The sequence below is a fragment of the Schistocerca cancellata genome, chromosome 2 (genome assembly GCF_023864275.1).
Source record: "Schistocerca cancellata isolate TAMUIC-IGC-003103 chromosome 2, iqSchCanc2.1, whole genome shotgun sequence".
In the NCBI taxonomy this organism is placed as follows: domain Eukaryota; kingdom Metazoa; phylum Arthropoda; class Insecta; order Orthoptera; family Acrididae; genus Schistocerca; species Schistocerca cancellata.
Genome location: NC_064627.1, coordinates 672,619,192 through 672,635,723, shown reverse-complemented (window position 1 = coordinate 672,635,723; position 16,532 = coordinate 672,619,192). Strand labels below are relative to the sequence as shown.

At 38.8% G+C, this 16,532-nt stretch overlaps 1 protein-coding gene across 1 annotated transcript in view; it reads right to left on the bottom strand.

Moving 5' to 3' along the window:
• Window positions 1-16,532, bottom strand: part of LOC126162393 (adenosine deaminase-like) — a 173,585-nt gene that overhangs the window by 68,422 nt on the left and 88,631 nt on the right. The window contains exon 2 of the mRNA XM_049918871.1: window positions 5,684-5,745. Coding sequence (XP_049774828.1) covers window positions 5,684-5,745 — 62 coding nt within the window. The remainder of the gene's footprint in view (window positions 1-5,683; window positions 5,746-16,532) is intronic.

The following is a 16,532-nucleotide window of genomic DNA, read 5'->3' as shown; positions in this document are numbered from 1 at the left end:
GAATTTTTCCAACCTTTAGTGGACTACTTAGGCCAAGTCTTTTCTCAACAAGGTATTTTACCAAAAAAGAATCATGCTGAAGCAATTGCATCAATGCCTCAGCCAGCAATGCTAAAGCAGCTCCAGGCTTTTCTAGTGAAAATTACATACTACAGAAAATTAATTCCTGCTGCATCCCAGACAGCTCATCCATTACAAAACTTGTGTAAGAAAGGAGTGGCATTAACTTGATCCACAGCATGGGAAAAGGCATTCCTTATGCTCAAATGGCACCTCCTCTCAGCACCTTGTTTAGAGATGTTCCAATCCAGAAAGCAGCTAGTGGTGGCAACAGATGCATCAGAATATGGGTTGGGTGCTGTCCTTGCTCACAGAGATGATGATGATAGATCAGTTTTCAGAAACCCTAATCTCAGTGGTAAAAAACCTCTGAAAATGAGAAATGGGCACAATGATTATCTTTGCTTTAAAAATATTATTTATTTCTCTATGGTAGCAGGTTCCAGCTGGTGACAGACCAGAAGCCATTGACCTCATTGCTCATTTACCAGATCGTATGGTTATCAGCTCCACTGCTGTGCACTGTTCCTCTCTAGATATAAGTAAGAGAATCATTTCAGAAACACAGTACAGCACATCAAACTCGACACTTTTTGCCACCTACCCATATGGCTGAGCAACAAGTTCAATCAGGAGGAAATCCTTTGCTTCTTCCTAGACAACAAGGCTCAACAAGCCATGGACAGTTTTCCAGTTACAGGAATCTCAATTGCCAATGCCGTGGGAGTGGACACATTCTCCAACAAGTTCACACTTTCATTTTGAGGGGGGTGGCAAGAATAACTGGCCTATCAGTAATCTAATCCCCTTCACCATTACTATGTGCCGAGACACAGTTTGAGCCGGGTAGATAGTGTGGTCCTTTTAACAATTGACCACAAGTCATCACGAGTGGTAATTCCAACATCACGATGAAGACAAATCATTCAGTTTCTTCATCAAGGACATTGGGGTATATTCAGAAGCAAGCTGCTCACCCAGTGGTTCACTTATTGGCCTGTCATCAAATGGAAAACAAAGTGCCTAATCTGTCAATGCAACACACATTCAGAACAGTAAGCAGCCCTGCATCAGGTTTTTTTGCCAATGCCAACAACCAACAAACTTCAGAATCAGTTGCATCTTGATTTTGCCGGACCCTTCCTAAGTACAACATGGCTCATCATAATAGATAGTTTCTCCAATATACATTGTCGACTGCCGTACTATCATGGCAGAATATACAATAATGGTGCTGTCCAGGATTTTCACCAATGAGGGCCTGCAGCAGGTGATAGTCACTGACAATGGTCTGCAATTTTGGGCATAGGTCTTTGAGAACTTTCCACTAAGAATTGAGCAAAGCACGTCTATTCACCTTCCTTTCACCAGAAACAGCTACAGATATGCAATTTCAGTCCACATTTCTCTTCTCACTAGTTCTTCCCATGCTCCCGAAGTTTCCTGTCATTCGGTGGAAGACGAGCTCAACCTCGAGTCCATTCTCCCCCCCCCCCCCCAATTCCTCCTCCACCCATCCCCTTCTCACCCCAATGTGAACTATTCCGGCACACCACAGCAACGGGAAGGCAGAACCCAGCCTCACCTCCTGCTTCGCTTCTCCACCATAAGGCAGACTGACATTTTGGGTCCAGATGCCTTAGTTGGGGACCTCAACAGATGGTGCACCACAGAGGTGGCCACAACTCAATAGCCCAAATGTCATCATGGCGTCACCTCTGGCTTCAGCCACCACACCCATGTCCCCACCCAGTGCAGCTATCGCTGTCTGGGCCACTTTTGGCCCTACCCTCAAATGTCTGCAGACCAGGGGCTTGTGCTGCCTGAGGCCTCAGGGAGGGGAGAGGGAAGGGGGGAGAGCAGATGAGATGGAGGTTGCACACCTTGTTCTATGCCCAGCAAGGGGCTGGACCAATGTTTAGTGTTGTTGCACCTCCCCACCTCCTTTCCAGTAGGGGAAGAGTGTGGTAAATCCCCATTACTGTGTTTCCAGAGCAGTACTCTGCAATGGCCACATGAGCAACACAACATGTTGGCACACCACTGTCATGGCTCCTCACGCTGATCTAAGACTCACTAGCCAAGGATTTGGGGTCAACACCAGAGGCTTTACCTTTGCCCCCAGTGTGAGTCTATAACACTGGATACATGTGCCAACTCAACACTAGCACGAACACCGCTGGTGACCATTATGCTGTCCTATATCTCTGCGGATGCCAGCTTCCAAGATGTCTTCATCGTACTATTCACTGTCATCATACCACATGCCACATCTGAGATTTGGAAACGCCTTGCTTTTTGGACTTAACTCTTGGTTACTCTATGGATCTGTAATGCTATGCTGGACTAAACTTTGCTACAGATTTGGTATTGCTTCTGCTGTAGCTTCCCTGTTGTTACACTTTGTACCATGTTGTATTTGGTTCAATAAACGAGTTAACTGTACACTGTTCATTTGTATTGTGAGCCACAATCTAACAAGAGTATCATCTAACTAAATACGGTGCACCACAAGGATCAGAGATGGGACCATTTCTGTTCCTTTTGTACATTAATGATCTAAGGAGAAAGTAAGAAGCATTACAGCAATTAGTAAACAGAGTCACAAAACAACTAGCAACTAAGCACAGAATAAAAAACTTTTAATAAATAGTAAAAACATTACTGCAGTATAATTTCATAAGGTTCTGAATAAGGATATTCTATTAAAAGGGAAAGTTAGGAAGTATTACAGATATCAGTAAACACCCTCATAATACGACTTAGCAGCTGGGCACAGAATAATCAGCTTTTAATAAATTGTAAAAAAATATCGCACTAAAATTTCACAATGCCCTGAAAAAGGACATGTACATCTTATTTCTCTCTAATAATGATGAACCAGCTGATAAAAGTACAGAAAGCAAATGCTTAGGATAAAGGGTGCAAAGGGATACAAAATGGAATAAGCTTACTTAATATCCTAATGCAAAACTGAGCAAGCCTTGCTACTTTCTTTGCTCACTAAGATCCTGTTGCTGTGAGAAAACAGTGAAGAGCCGTGCCTACTTTCATTCTCATCTGAAATAAAGGGTCACATTTTGAGGAAAAACTGTAAAGCAGTTATCAGCACATTCAAACTGCAAAAAAGAGCTATTGTAATTATGCTTGGATGCAAAACTAGATATTCATGTAAAGCTCTGTTGAAAATCTCTAGTAATCCTCTTTATATCATGTATCTACTTTATGGAAAATGTTAGATTGCAAAATGACTGTGATATTGATGATCACTTTACAGGCAAAACAAAAACAGTCATATCACTTAAATCAATGCATCCCTATGCCAGATCAGTGCTTTCCCCATGAGTGTTAAACTTTCTAACAAACTTCAAACTTGGAAAAAACTTAAAGACATATTTTGTAAGAGATAGGACATATGAAGCACAAATGCCGAAGCTGGGGAGGGACGCACAAAGAAAGTGACATGGAAATGTGGATTGGGAGGGGGTAATACGACAGGTGCAGAGCCACCTAAGAAAGCAGCCATGTCAAAAGAATTTGGAGGGGATGATAGGACAGGTCCAGGGCTACCTGTGAAAGCAACCAAGTCATATACCAACTATGCTGCAATCACTGCACAGCTTTTTATGTCAGTATGACAACTAATCGGCTGCCCACCAGAATATATGGCCTCCACCAAACAGTTGCCATGAACAAAGTTGGTGAACCAGTGGTACAAAATGCAGCTGGGCACTAAATGCTCTATTTCAACAGCTGCTTCACAAGCAGGGTCAACTGTATCCTTCCCTCCACTATCAAGTTTTCTGAACCATGTAGGTGGCAGCTATCTCTGGAAAAACACATTCTTCACTCCAAAACCCCCCTGGCCTAAATCTCCATTAAGCCACTTTCCCTACACCCTCCATCCAACAGATCTGTCCTATCCACCCTCCCAATTCATGTCCCCATGTGACTTCATCATGTGCCGCTCACCTCTGGCTCTGGAATCCATGTATCACATGTCCAGCCCATACTCCTGCCACCCCTCCCTCCCATATTCCTAGCCAGCAATATTTGAATAAAAGGATAAGAACAACAAAGTTTCAAACTAATTTCTTCACCATGCTCAGTCACTTGAATTATTCTGTAAAACTGAAATTTAAGAATATCATGCTGTGGTGGCCCTTAGCCACACTTCAACCCTAGCATTCCCACATGTTACTACATCACTACGGCTGTCTGGTAATGCAGAGATGTTTCTTGGCCGGCCGGAGTGGCCGTGCGGTTCTAGGCGCTACAGTCTGGAGCCGAGCGACTGCTCTGATCGCAGGTTCGAATCCTGCCTCGGGCATGGACGTGTGTGATGTCCTTAGGTTAGTTAGGTTTAATTAGTTCTAAGTTCTAGGTGACTGATGACCTCAGAAGTTAAATCGCATAGTGCTCAGAGCCATTTAGAGTGTTTCTTCGTGTGCTGACTTCCAACACAAGCTATCAATTTTACCATGCAACCAGATATCTGGACACTGGCTACCGATTCAAAGAAGGCAGCTTGGGGTCTTTTGAGGCTTCTGCCAGCCTAGCTTTGCTCAGCCTGGCTCTCATGGTTTCAGCATAAGTTCCATCTGATGCTCCTGTCATGACAGACAAACTAAATTGTGACACTTGCCACTGAGTTTGAAAGTTCTCCCATGCTGTGCTGCCTACATACCCACTACAAATCCCAGTGAGTGACTGAAAGTTAATGCCACAAACATTCTGACCAGCATGTGTTTTGTGCCCACCTGGGTACTGTATGAGTTTGCCCATCTCCACTGTTAACACGCATGTAATACCTATGCAAACTTTGTTCTTTATTTCATCGTCAATATTTTCCATGTGATACAATTACCATGTGCTGCTTTACTTAGCTTTGTAGAAATTACCCAGTAACCTCCTCCAAGGACAGTTAATCTACAAGAGTAAATCATGTTCCTTTGGTATAACAATTTGATTTTATATAAAAGTGTCATTTTCAAACCACATGTAGAACTGTTCTTTATATAGCACCTAGCATGCCACATTCTGCTACATTGTATTCAGTTTTAGTAAATTAAGTAGGGAAACAATCCCCCACAATGCAAGTAATTAATTGACTTATGTTGTGTTTTACAGAAATGTTTCACATAAAATTGTACATTTGGAGTATGCAAAATATACTAGTGTTTCTTTCTGCAAGTCAATAGCACAAAAAACCACTCTTCTGAAGGCAAGAACGACAAATGAGAGTGTATTGTCAGATTATGAAGTCAGTTTGTTACCCACCAACACATAAAAGTATATTACATATGTAATTATGGTTTTCACTTGAAATAAACTGTTCTTATGTCTCTGCTGGTGCTTAAGGTATGGTTTTAAGTCATGCTACATAGATTTCCTACCAGAGAAACCACATGGAAAGAAGTTACATGTAGGTAGGTCTGAGCATTAAGGTAGTCAAGTTACATTCCCACTGTGCAATAAATCTTCTCAAGACTCTTGTCTTCCTCATTACCACAGAATACATTTTGAGAGAAATATTGATTAATAGAATGAGATCTAATACAATCATTATATTTAATATCTCTAGCAAAACAACAGAAACTAAATACACTGATAGTAAACTTACTTTGCAAGTTCCCATAATGTTTCGTGTCTCACACATCCATCCAAGTGCACATGAAGCTCGACCTGTGGAAAGAGTGACAGTACATTACTGACAAATTGAAATTTATAATGATTATGCTTTTGAAATCTATACCTCTAAATTAAATATATAAAACTTAATTATTAATAGTGAATTGTGTAGAAAATAAAACAAACTGATTTTCAAGATCCCAAAGTACTGTTCATTTAATCAACATCACCATGTAAATTTATCAGCTGTCACTGTGTAAATTTATGAGGCTGAGAAAAAATGACTTTCTTTTTAACCTCATTTCTATTTCTAACAATTATGATTTCATGTTTATGATATATAGCAGCTGGGTTACAATTGCCTGCACTGTTTTTAGTATGAGATGACTGTTGTTGAAACAAATAAAATATTTATGCAATGTAAATAAGAATAAATCATAATCACCACGTAAGAGGAGGTGCTGAGAACCAGACAAGTGAAGCAGAATTTTACATGTCCATTTGATATAGCTGTCCCAAATTAGTCAAGTGCAATATTAGTTTATCAATATGTATTAAGAGGGGCAGTAAAACACGAACAATAACCAGTACTCCAGCAGCAACAGCACCTCTCAGGTCTGCACTGACAGCTAACACCATGCAGCAGCACTGTTCAGTTGCTGTTGTCATTTGGCACAAGACACAATACTTGACACAATAGGGTCTGTGTATGTGAATTTATGTTCGTTGGATAGCTCTTAAACAGACTCTCTGAAGGCTAAGTGATTTTTCATCTTTATTTTTAAGGCCTGTCCATCCCTCAGTATCCTAAATACCTAGTGAGTAATCATGGATCCTGTATTTTCAATCAATGTGAAGCATTTTGGTTAAAGAAATAAAAGTTTGTAAAGATACAAAAACATTCGAAGCCTGAGGCTCTGATAAGAATTGAAATTAAAAGAACAATGTAAAACAGCTAAAATTATAAATTCATGGTTCCAATGGACTGTTGATCACTGAGTAACCAGCCACTCTGACATCCATTAAAATATCCTGCTTAAAAATTTGGGCAGGAATGTGGACAACTCAAAAAAATCTAACATCATCTCCATTCATCTCATTGCTAAATAAAGTAGAGAACAGGTCATCATCAAGTCAAATTACCATCTCCTTATAAGAAAATAAGAGATAGTTTCCGGCTGCACTGGAACTGATATGCCACATGCACATCACAACACTTGGTTCTTCCAGTTGGGGAGGCAGCACCTTGCTGGATTGATTATATTGTGTTAAAACCACTCCTTTCTATATGTATAATTGAAGCTGTTGGGTTTTCAACTTTACTTTATCACAGGAATTACAATTAACATTGATAAACAAAGAAAGAAAATTATCAAATTTTATAGTCATACATTCTCAATACATCAGTGTCAGCCTAGTGACATTACTCCTTCCTCTGAAAGTGACAAAGGTAATTGGTACTTAGGGTTAAAATGCATTTAATATCATGAGAGCACAGTCAGATCACTCTGGTGTTGCTGGTCAAAAGGTATGTGCTAGCTGCATATTTATATAGTCAGGTGCATGTAGTCTTGTGTGCCCTTCCTGGTCTTGTGAGTATTTTGTACTTTTGCAGTAAAAGCTGGTTCTTACCTATTGATCAAGATTGTGGTAGGCAAATTGTGTATGACAATATAAAATGTCTTTCCCTGATGCATGACAACTTTAAAGAGACCATCATATGGCGGCTGAGTGAATTACTAATCACATTAAATGCATACATACGCACTTAATTGCTCACTAATCTTGAAAACTGAGTGGACACTTGGCACCGTCTGGATACTGCAGGATGAAAGAGTTTTGTTTGTGTGAATAGCTATTGTACAAAGTCACATACCTGATAAACATTATTGAGAATGGCATCAAAACATTCTCCTAGTAAATGTAACATTTGTCCATGACCACCTCTATGGTTGTTGCATTCAGGTTCTTTTTGAAGGAGGTTCAGATGACGAGTCAGACAATCAGTAAATCATCCATCCAGCATTCAGAAGTGTGGTACCTGAGAGAGGCCTTTAGCCAAAGATATAAGTGCTCTAATTGTCCATTTGCTGAAGGATAGTAAGTTACTGTCCAAATTCTGTGCATTGTTAGGAACTTTTCTAGGTCCTTAAATAAGTTAGACTCAAATTGTCAGCTGTTATCTGTAGCTACACACTGAGATACGCCAAGTTGCAAAATCCATCCATGGAAGGGTGTTTTGGATGTGATCTGAGCTGTAGCATTTGCCAACATAAGGGCTTCTGCCCAATATGAAAAACAGTCAGCTCAGCTGCCATTAGGGGACATTTATAGCCTGCCAATAGTTAAACTGAACTGAACCAGGTGTCACAGTGTTTAGCACACCGGACTCAAATTCGAGAGGATGATGATTCAAACCCCCATCTGGCCATTCACATTTAGGTCTTACATTATTTCCTTATATCACTCCTGGCAAATGCCAGGATGGTTCCTTTGAAAAGGTGTGGCCGATTTCCTTCATTATCCTTGACACAATCCAAGCTTGTGCCTGTCTCTAATGATCTTGATGTAGATGGGACATTAAACCCAGTCTTCCTTTCTTCTTCCCTGTTAAACTACTATGTCTATATCAATGTGCCTAAATTGCTGGTTTGACAGAGCAAAATTGCCAAAGGGGAAGGTGACTTGGCAACTTTACTTTATTCATCTGGCATGTGTTTGAATGCCAGATGAAACTTATGCAGTTCCTGTCTATTCCATGCCTAACAAGTGCTCTCTTGACAGTATACATAGTCACATTAACTTCTAGAGGGGCCAGAGCATAAAGTCAGATGATGGCTTGACATTAAAACTCAGCTGTAACACACAGTCATGCATTCAGTGTTGAGACATTATAATAAAAACTTGGCTTTTAGTTGGATACGCAAATATGTCAAAGTTGCAAGCCAGATGAAGAAACAAGGAGAAATTTTAATTCATGTACTTATGTGTCCTACATGGTTTCTTGTTTATGTAACTTACAGAAAAAATGAACTTACTAGTATTGGTATACAAAATGAAGTTACTAGTATATGGATACAAAGTTTTCTAACATCTATACACTATTAAAATCATATTTTGAATACAAACTTCCTCTCCCTGGTCTCTTACAGACATCGAGATTTGCAGGAAATACACATCCAATAAAAACAGGAGAGTATAACAGTAGATCTGCAGCATTCACTGACATATGTGAATTTTACCAAAATATCAATTTAATAACCCATGGTTGCAAAATACTGACAAGAATTATTTACAGAAGAGGGGAATGATGGTAGAGGCTAGCACTGGTGAAGAACAGTTTGTGTTCTGGAGAAATGTAGGAACATGTGAGGCAATACTCAACTTACAACTCATCTTAGAAGATAGATTGAAGAAAGACAAACCATTTACAGCATTTGTAGATTCATAGAAAGCTTTTGACATTGCTAACTGGACTACATTCTTTGAAATCCTAAGGTTGGAAGAATAGAATACAGGGAGAAAAAGGTTGCTTATGACTCGCACAGAAACTAGACTGTAGTTATTAAAGTCAAAGGACATGAAAGGGGAACAGCAGTTATAAAGGGAGTGATACAGGGCTGTACACTGAGCAAGCAATAAAGGAAACCAAGGAGAAATTAGTGTAATGAAAGAAGATTGTAAAATGAACATCAATGAAAGTAAAACAGAGGTAATGGAATGTAAATCACATGATGCCAAGGAAATTAGATTAGAAAATGAGTTACAAAAGGTAGTTGAATTGTTTCATTATTTAGGAAGAAAAATAACTGATGATGGCCAAAATGGAGAGGATATAAAATGCAGATTGGTAATAGCAAAAACTTTGTTTCTGGAAAAGAGAACTTTGTTAACATCAAACATAAATTTAAATGTTAGAAAGTCTTTGCTGAAGGTGTTTGTCTGGAGAACAGCATTGTATGGAAATGAAACATGGGTGACAATAATTTTAGTCAAGAAGAGAATAGAAGCTTTTGAAATGTGTGCTACAAAAAGATTCTGCAGATTAGATGGGTAGATTTAATAACTAATGTGGAGGTACTGAAATGCACTGGAGAAAAAATAAATTTATAGCATACCTTAACTAAAATGAGAAATCAGTTGATAAGACATGACCTGAGACATCAAGGAATAATCAGTCTGTAATGAAGGGAAGTCTGGAAGGTAAAAATGTAGAGGGAGACCAAAGTTTAAATGCACTAAGCACACTCAAATGGATGTAGGCTGCAGCAGTACTAGGATGAAAAGGCCTACACAGGATAGACTAGTGTGGAGAGCTACATCAAACCACCAGAATGAAGACCACCACAACAAAAAGAGGTATTAAAAAGTATTCCTACACCATTAAACATTTCAGTTCCATAAGAAAGTTAACAATGTGCCAGAATTCATTAACTTTTATCACTGTCACATAAAGATTTACAGTGGTATACTGTGCAATTGTAGGAAACCATATTTAATGCAGCAAATAAAATCAAAGCAGAGTGGAAAGTCATAAAATAGGAACCTTTGTTATTCTGACCTTGTTAATTAATATTTTTATGTATTTTTTAGAAGTCCACCTGTGATCACATGGTCCACGCAAGTAATTTTGCATCAAGGAACCAAATGACCACATATGAGTATTTTGTTTTTTACTTTGACACGTTTATTTCAATTCCAACTTTGAACTAAAATGGCTAGCAGGTATTTCACAGATTCAGAAATCAATGAAATGCTGGCTAATCTTTCTGAAGATGATGCCACATGCTCTGTTGCAGATCCCAATGTTTCGCCTGATGGTGGTTCCAGTTTGAGTTCTGAGCATGATGATGATGATGAACATAATGCAGGATCAACTGATTCTGAGCCAGTTGACATTCCTCTTGTGGATCTTGTAAACTGGAATAAATGGGAACCAGTAGCAGTGGATAATTTTGAACACTTCATAGAAGATAATATTATATTTCTATTAGTTGAAGAGACTAATAGGTTTGCTGTGCAAACATTGCTGCAACTGGTATTCCAAATAAAAGGCTATCAAAATGGTTTGACAACAATACTGACAAAATGTGCAAGTTTTTGGGGCTCATTCTCTGAATGGGATTTATGCAGTTTCCCAAACTGAGGCACTACTGGTCCACAAAAAGAATGTATGAAAATGAGATTCCAAAAATGAGCCATAACAGTTCTGAGTTGTTACTTTCACTGTAGCGTTTATCAAATAATGAGCAAGAAAGAGATCCAGAGACAGGCTCATCAAATTCTCAGAATTTTTGAATATTCTGGGGAAGAATTCCAAGGAATCCCACACTCCAGAAGAAGTTATCTGCATAGACAAAACCAAAGTAGCATTTCGTGAATGTATTTACTTTTGACACATCACTAATAAAAGATATAAATATGGGTTAAGGTTTTCAAGATTTGTATTAGTGGACATTATACTTGCTCAAAGTCTAAACTAGCAAAGAAAGAGCAGACAATATATCTGTTACTGAGAGAGAGGTAACACAATGAATCAATGAACTCTTGTGTAGTGGTAGGACATTGTACACCAATAACTGGTATACTAATGTTTCACTATCTAAAATGCTAATCCAGCAAGGGAAACACTTGGAAGTCATGTTACATGTGAACTGAAAGAATAATCCCTCAGATGTGGTCAAGACAAAATTGGAGAAAAGGGATGTTATGGCCCAATAGAATGAAGGCAAAACTGTAGTTTTGAAGTGGAAGGACAAATGAGATGCACTAATTCTTAAAACAAAACATGATGACCCAATGGTTCAAGTTACCCAAAAATGAAAAAGAAACAAGTAAACCTGCTATGGTCATCAACTATAACAAAGGAAAGGCCTTATTGACCTCTCCAACCAGATGGCCTCATATGTCTCGTATATGAGAACTAACAAATGGTACAAGAGACTTGTCTTCCATTTCATGAGTTCTACTTCTATTGTAACTGCTCTGTCTTTGTACAATAAGGTAAAAAAATAAGAAAATCGGAATCAAAGATTTCAAAGAAACTCTTGTCAAACCACTCATGTATCCTACGTTGGATCCAAACTTGCTAAGACATTCCAGCTGCTTGCTGAAAGAATATGAGGGGCAGAAAAGGGTTACCAGGAAAAGGTGCAAAAGCATAACACAGTGGCAGAATGCTGATTATACTTGAAAAATGAGAAAAAAATTAACATCTTCCGTAAAACACTCAACTTGCCAACACGTCTTGAATGTTTCCAAAAACATCACTAAATGTATGTGTAACAGAAGTTTGTTTCACATTTCCAATGACTTTTGTTTTCATCAAGGACACTGCTAAGAAGCAGCATTAGTTTGATTTATGTTTCACAATTTCCTTACATTTCATTTATGTACTTATTTCCTTTGTTATTGCAAAAGCACGTCACTCATTTTCTCTTATATATTAGAATAAATAATATGTTATTAGTTTAAGGTCTAGTTCACAAATTATATTTTCATTTTATGAGCATTTTTGTAATCTTCTCTGAAGCATTCATCAAAAAAAAAAAAAAATAAAAAAAAATAATAATACATTTATTTCAGAACATGATTCATGCTCTTGATCCTTAAAACACAGTATCAGTACATACATTCTGCCCAAACTGCATATTATTTTGTTGTTAACTAGGACCACAAAATCCTCTGGTGTATGCTTATAACATATAAAACATGCCCACAGGTGCACACACAGGCTTGAAGTATGTCACTCCGAATGATCAAGAGTGAGCACACGGGCTAACAGAGATATTTCAAAGTGCCACCGGTGGGCATATAGCATTTAGCACGTTAATCTGACTTGGTGCAGATCCCAAACCCTTGGGCAGTACTGTATTCAAGAATGGGTTAACACTAGTGTCCTATATGTGGTCTCTTTTTAGATATGAACTACACTTCTCGAAAAGTCAGTCACAGTCACTGACAATGATATTGTCACTGACTATGCAGTGTTGGTGGAAAAGATACTGAATTTGTAAATATGGCACCACGCTGCTGTCTATAGTTTTGATGACAGAGGGTTGTAAAGCTGATTAACCATGTTGCAGTTATTTTCTGGTAAAATAATGGATGATCAGAAATTTACTGTAATTCTCTCGCCATTAACTGTCTTACTTGTTGACCACATAAATCCATTCAGGAATTGCTGGCACCTGTGGAATGGACCACATTGAGTGGAGCCACTTACCGCACATCCAGAGTACGTCTTGCATGGTGGGTGTGAGTTTATTTGATGGAATGAGAGTGATCATGTTCAAGCCTAGATCAGTGATCTGCTGTAATGCATTTCCTTAGATACATTGAAATGTCTGAAGTTGCATAACATCTAAGTGATCTACTTCTATTACAGAGGGAGTCAATTTAAGCTCAGAGACTCTTCAGTTGTCTGGAGCACTGAGGCTGGGGTGATGCATTTGATACCTTCATGTTGTGAAATGTATTCCAGCCATTGTTAGTGGAGACATTGTCGAATGCATATCGACATTATGTCATGCTTGGGACAGGCTCTCCAGTGTGGTAGACAGTTGACAGATCCAGATGTTGAGCTTTTTTTACACAGTAGCTCATTTAACAGCTACTATTAAAAAGTCAGAGAAGAAACTAAAAAATGACTCCACTGTATAAACACAAGCTCAGTTAAGTTAACGGTGTTCAGAGATTTATACAAATTCTGTAAACATGCATTTCTTGCGTTGGTGTTATTGGTATTTCATATCATTATTCCATGAGGTGTTAATATGCTTTGTGGAGAATAAATATCCTCAGCTATGTCTGCACACTGCATCATAAGTGATTCATAAGGTGAGCTTCTGAAGGGTTAGTATAACTTTGCGAAATGCCTTGTGCTTGCTTTCTGTGGCATATTGGGACAGAATGGAAAGAGCCATGCCACAGCTGGGCACCAGGTTCAGCAGATGGCAGCTTCTTATCTTTCACTTCCAACTACGTATTTTCCTTCCCCTGTTACATGACTCTGTGGCCTGTCAACTCTGTTCACAGGGTGATGGTATACTATGTTATCTTAAGTGCTGTGCATTGCTCTTTGGCTCCTGTATCTGCTAATTCCTCCATATCTACTAATTCCTCCAGCCTTTGTAACTAGCGTTATATCATGTGCTTCCCTATGTGTTGTAGGAAAAATTGTGCCCTGGACTGGTTTCTTCTCCTGGCTAAACATGTTGAACACTTTGTAATTAGAGATCAGCAAAGAGGAGAGAAATGAGATCTTCATCTGCATATGATTGCCCCTGGCTTGAATTTTCATCTGCTGAAGGCAGACCTTGTAATTTACATCCCATTGATTAAGAACACAGAGGCTGATAAAGACCAGATTTTAAAACAACATTGCCTGTCATACTTTTGGTATCCTTAGTAAGTTACAACTTCCTGCCATAATTATGTGCAGCATTTCACCATTCATGGGAAATAAACTGAAGTCATGTTACAAGCAGTCATCACATACTGCAAACTGTTCAAAATTATTCATATAGTTGGTTTATCAAATGTATAATTCACTGTTAACATCTAGGTGAGGAACTCTTTACCAGTGTTATTTACAAACATTGAAACTTCTTTGACGATGATAGTCAGTTAAAGTCTCATGATGGCCTTGTAAGCCAAAACCCTATTAACTAAACAAATTAATCTTGTAGACCATACACAATATTGCAATTTGATTTTTTATTATGTTGCTCTACCAAGGAGCAATGGAAGAATCAGTTAACACTTTTTTTGTTCTTGTAGATGGAGTGGTGGTGGTTGGGAGCATGTGAGTAGTTAGACAGATACTTGTCAGTATTGCTGTTGACTTGGTAACAATATGCGAGTGAATCTCATTTATTACTGCAGTTGATTTGGAGACATCAGTTGGCACATTATCAACATCACTCATACAACCGCACTTTCACTTACAGTGTGGTAAAGTTTGACATGATTGCACCCTGCAGTACTGAAGTGCTTACTTTAGAAACTGACATATTAAAGGCTGAAGTAAAAGATACATAAAATACAATAAACTGTGCGGTCTTTAAGTGTCTACCTGACCTTTCTGCATACAAAATTTGCGTACATCCTCCAGTTTCATGTGTTTTTCTTTCCTCCATTAACACTTTGCACTACATTCTCCAAGCTGACTGACTGTAAGATCAATTCACGCATACTTACAGTAACGGATAATGTGCTGTACAAAATTCCACCATTAGACTCTTTGGTGGTTGCTGAAGCAGTTCATAGCTGATGGTTTCAGATGTATATTGGTATTCACCCTCAAAATGCCATGGTAGCAGTCTCTGTAAAAACCCCATAGTAATAAAATACCTGACCAAACTTTTAACTGGCAAGCAACTAAGTACTTCTCAAGAGGCCATCACAATGTATGCCTGGACCAAAACCTTTCATCAGAATAAGCCACCTCAACACATCATCAAATGCACACAGGGCTAGACAGCAGCAGAACAAAATAGCGTGCAAGTGGAGAGCTTCTGCAGTTCATTCCAGATTGTATATAAGGCATTCAATATTTTGTTGAAAGTGTCAAAAGTAAGGTGCTAACTTCCAGCATCTGTATAACTAGGCATAGTAATGTGTAAGGTAACTGGAATTATGGTGTTTTCTTATCACTTAATATAAGGGGTGATAAAAAGTTTCTGTTAAAGGCCGTACAGTCCAGAATCAGTACACCAATTAGTCAAAACTGCTGTGAGCACTCAGGCAATCATCCCACTGGTGCACAAAGTTGAAGTTACCTATTTGGTAAAACACCACATCCTGCTGCATGAAGAACTCCATAACTATGTGCTGCACATCCTCATCCAACAGAAGTCATTGATCCTTTGGGTTCTCTACCATCTTTGTCATTGGGAAGACAAGAAAAGAATAACAGCATGTTTGTCTTGTTTGAACATATTTGGTAATAATGACACCATAGTTCATCTTTCCACATTTACCACACACATGTCAGAAAGAGACAAATGCCACACTAACTCCTCATCCACACGCCAGTGCTTATACACACACATTGGCATCATGCTGTGTTGCATATATGCTGCAGCAACGCCCTCCAACAGAAACTTTTTGGCCACCCCTTATATCTGCATGAAGAAGATATTACATCTACATCTATCCAGATACCCTGCAATCCACCATACCACGCGAGGCAAAGGGTAGCCCATACCACTACTAGTCATTTTCCTTCCTGTTCCACTCACAAATAGAGCGAAAGAAAAACAACTGTGTATAAGCCTCCTATGAGCCCTCATTTTTCAAATCTTATATTTGTGGTCCTTATGCACAATGTATGTTGGAAGCAACGGAATTGTTCTGCAGTGAACTTAAAATGCCATTTCTTTCAATTTTTTCAATAACATTCCTCCAAAAGAATGTCGCCTTATCTCCAGGGATATCCATTTGGGCTACCGAAGCATCTCTGTAACACTTGCGCGTTGTTTGAACATACCAGTAACAAGTCTAGCAGCCTGCCTCTGAATTGCTTCGATGTCTTCCTTTTATCTGACCTGGTACAGATCCCAAACATTCAAGCAGTACTCAAGAATACGTTGCACTAGTGTCCTATATGTGTACCCCTTTACAGATGGACCACATTTTCCTAGAATTCTCCCAATAAACCGAAGTTGCCCATTTGCCTTTCCTACCAAAGCCCCCACAAGCTCGCTCCACTACATATCACTTTGCAACGTTATGCCCAGATATTTGAAGGATGTGAACGTGTCAAGTAGGATACAACTAATGCTGTATCCGAACATTACAGGTTTGTTTTTGTTACTCATCCGCATTAACTTACATTG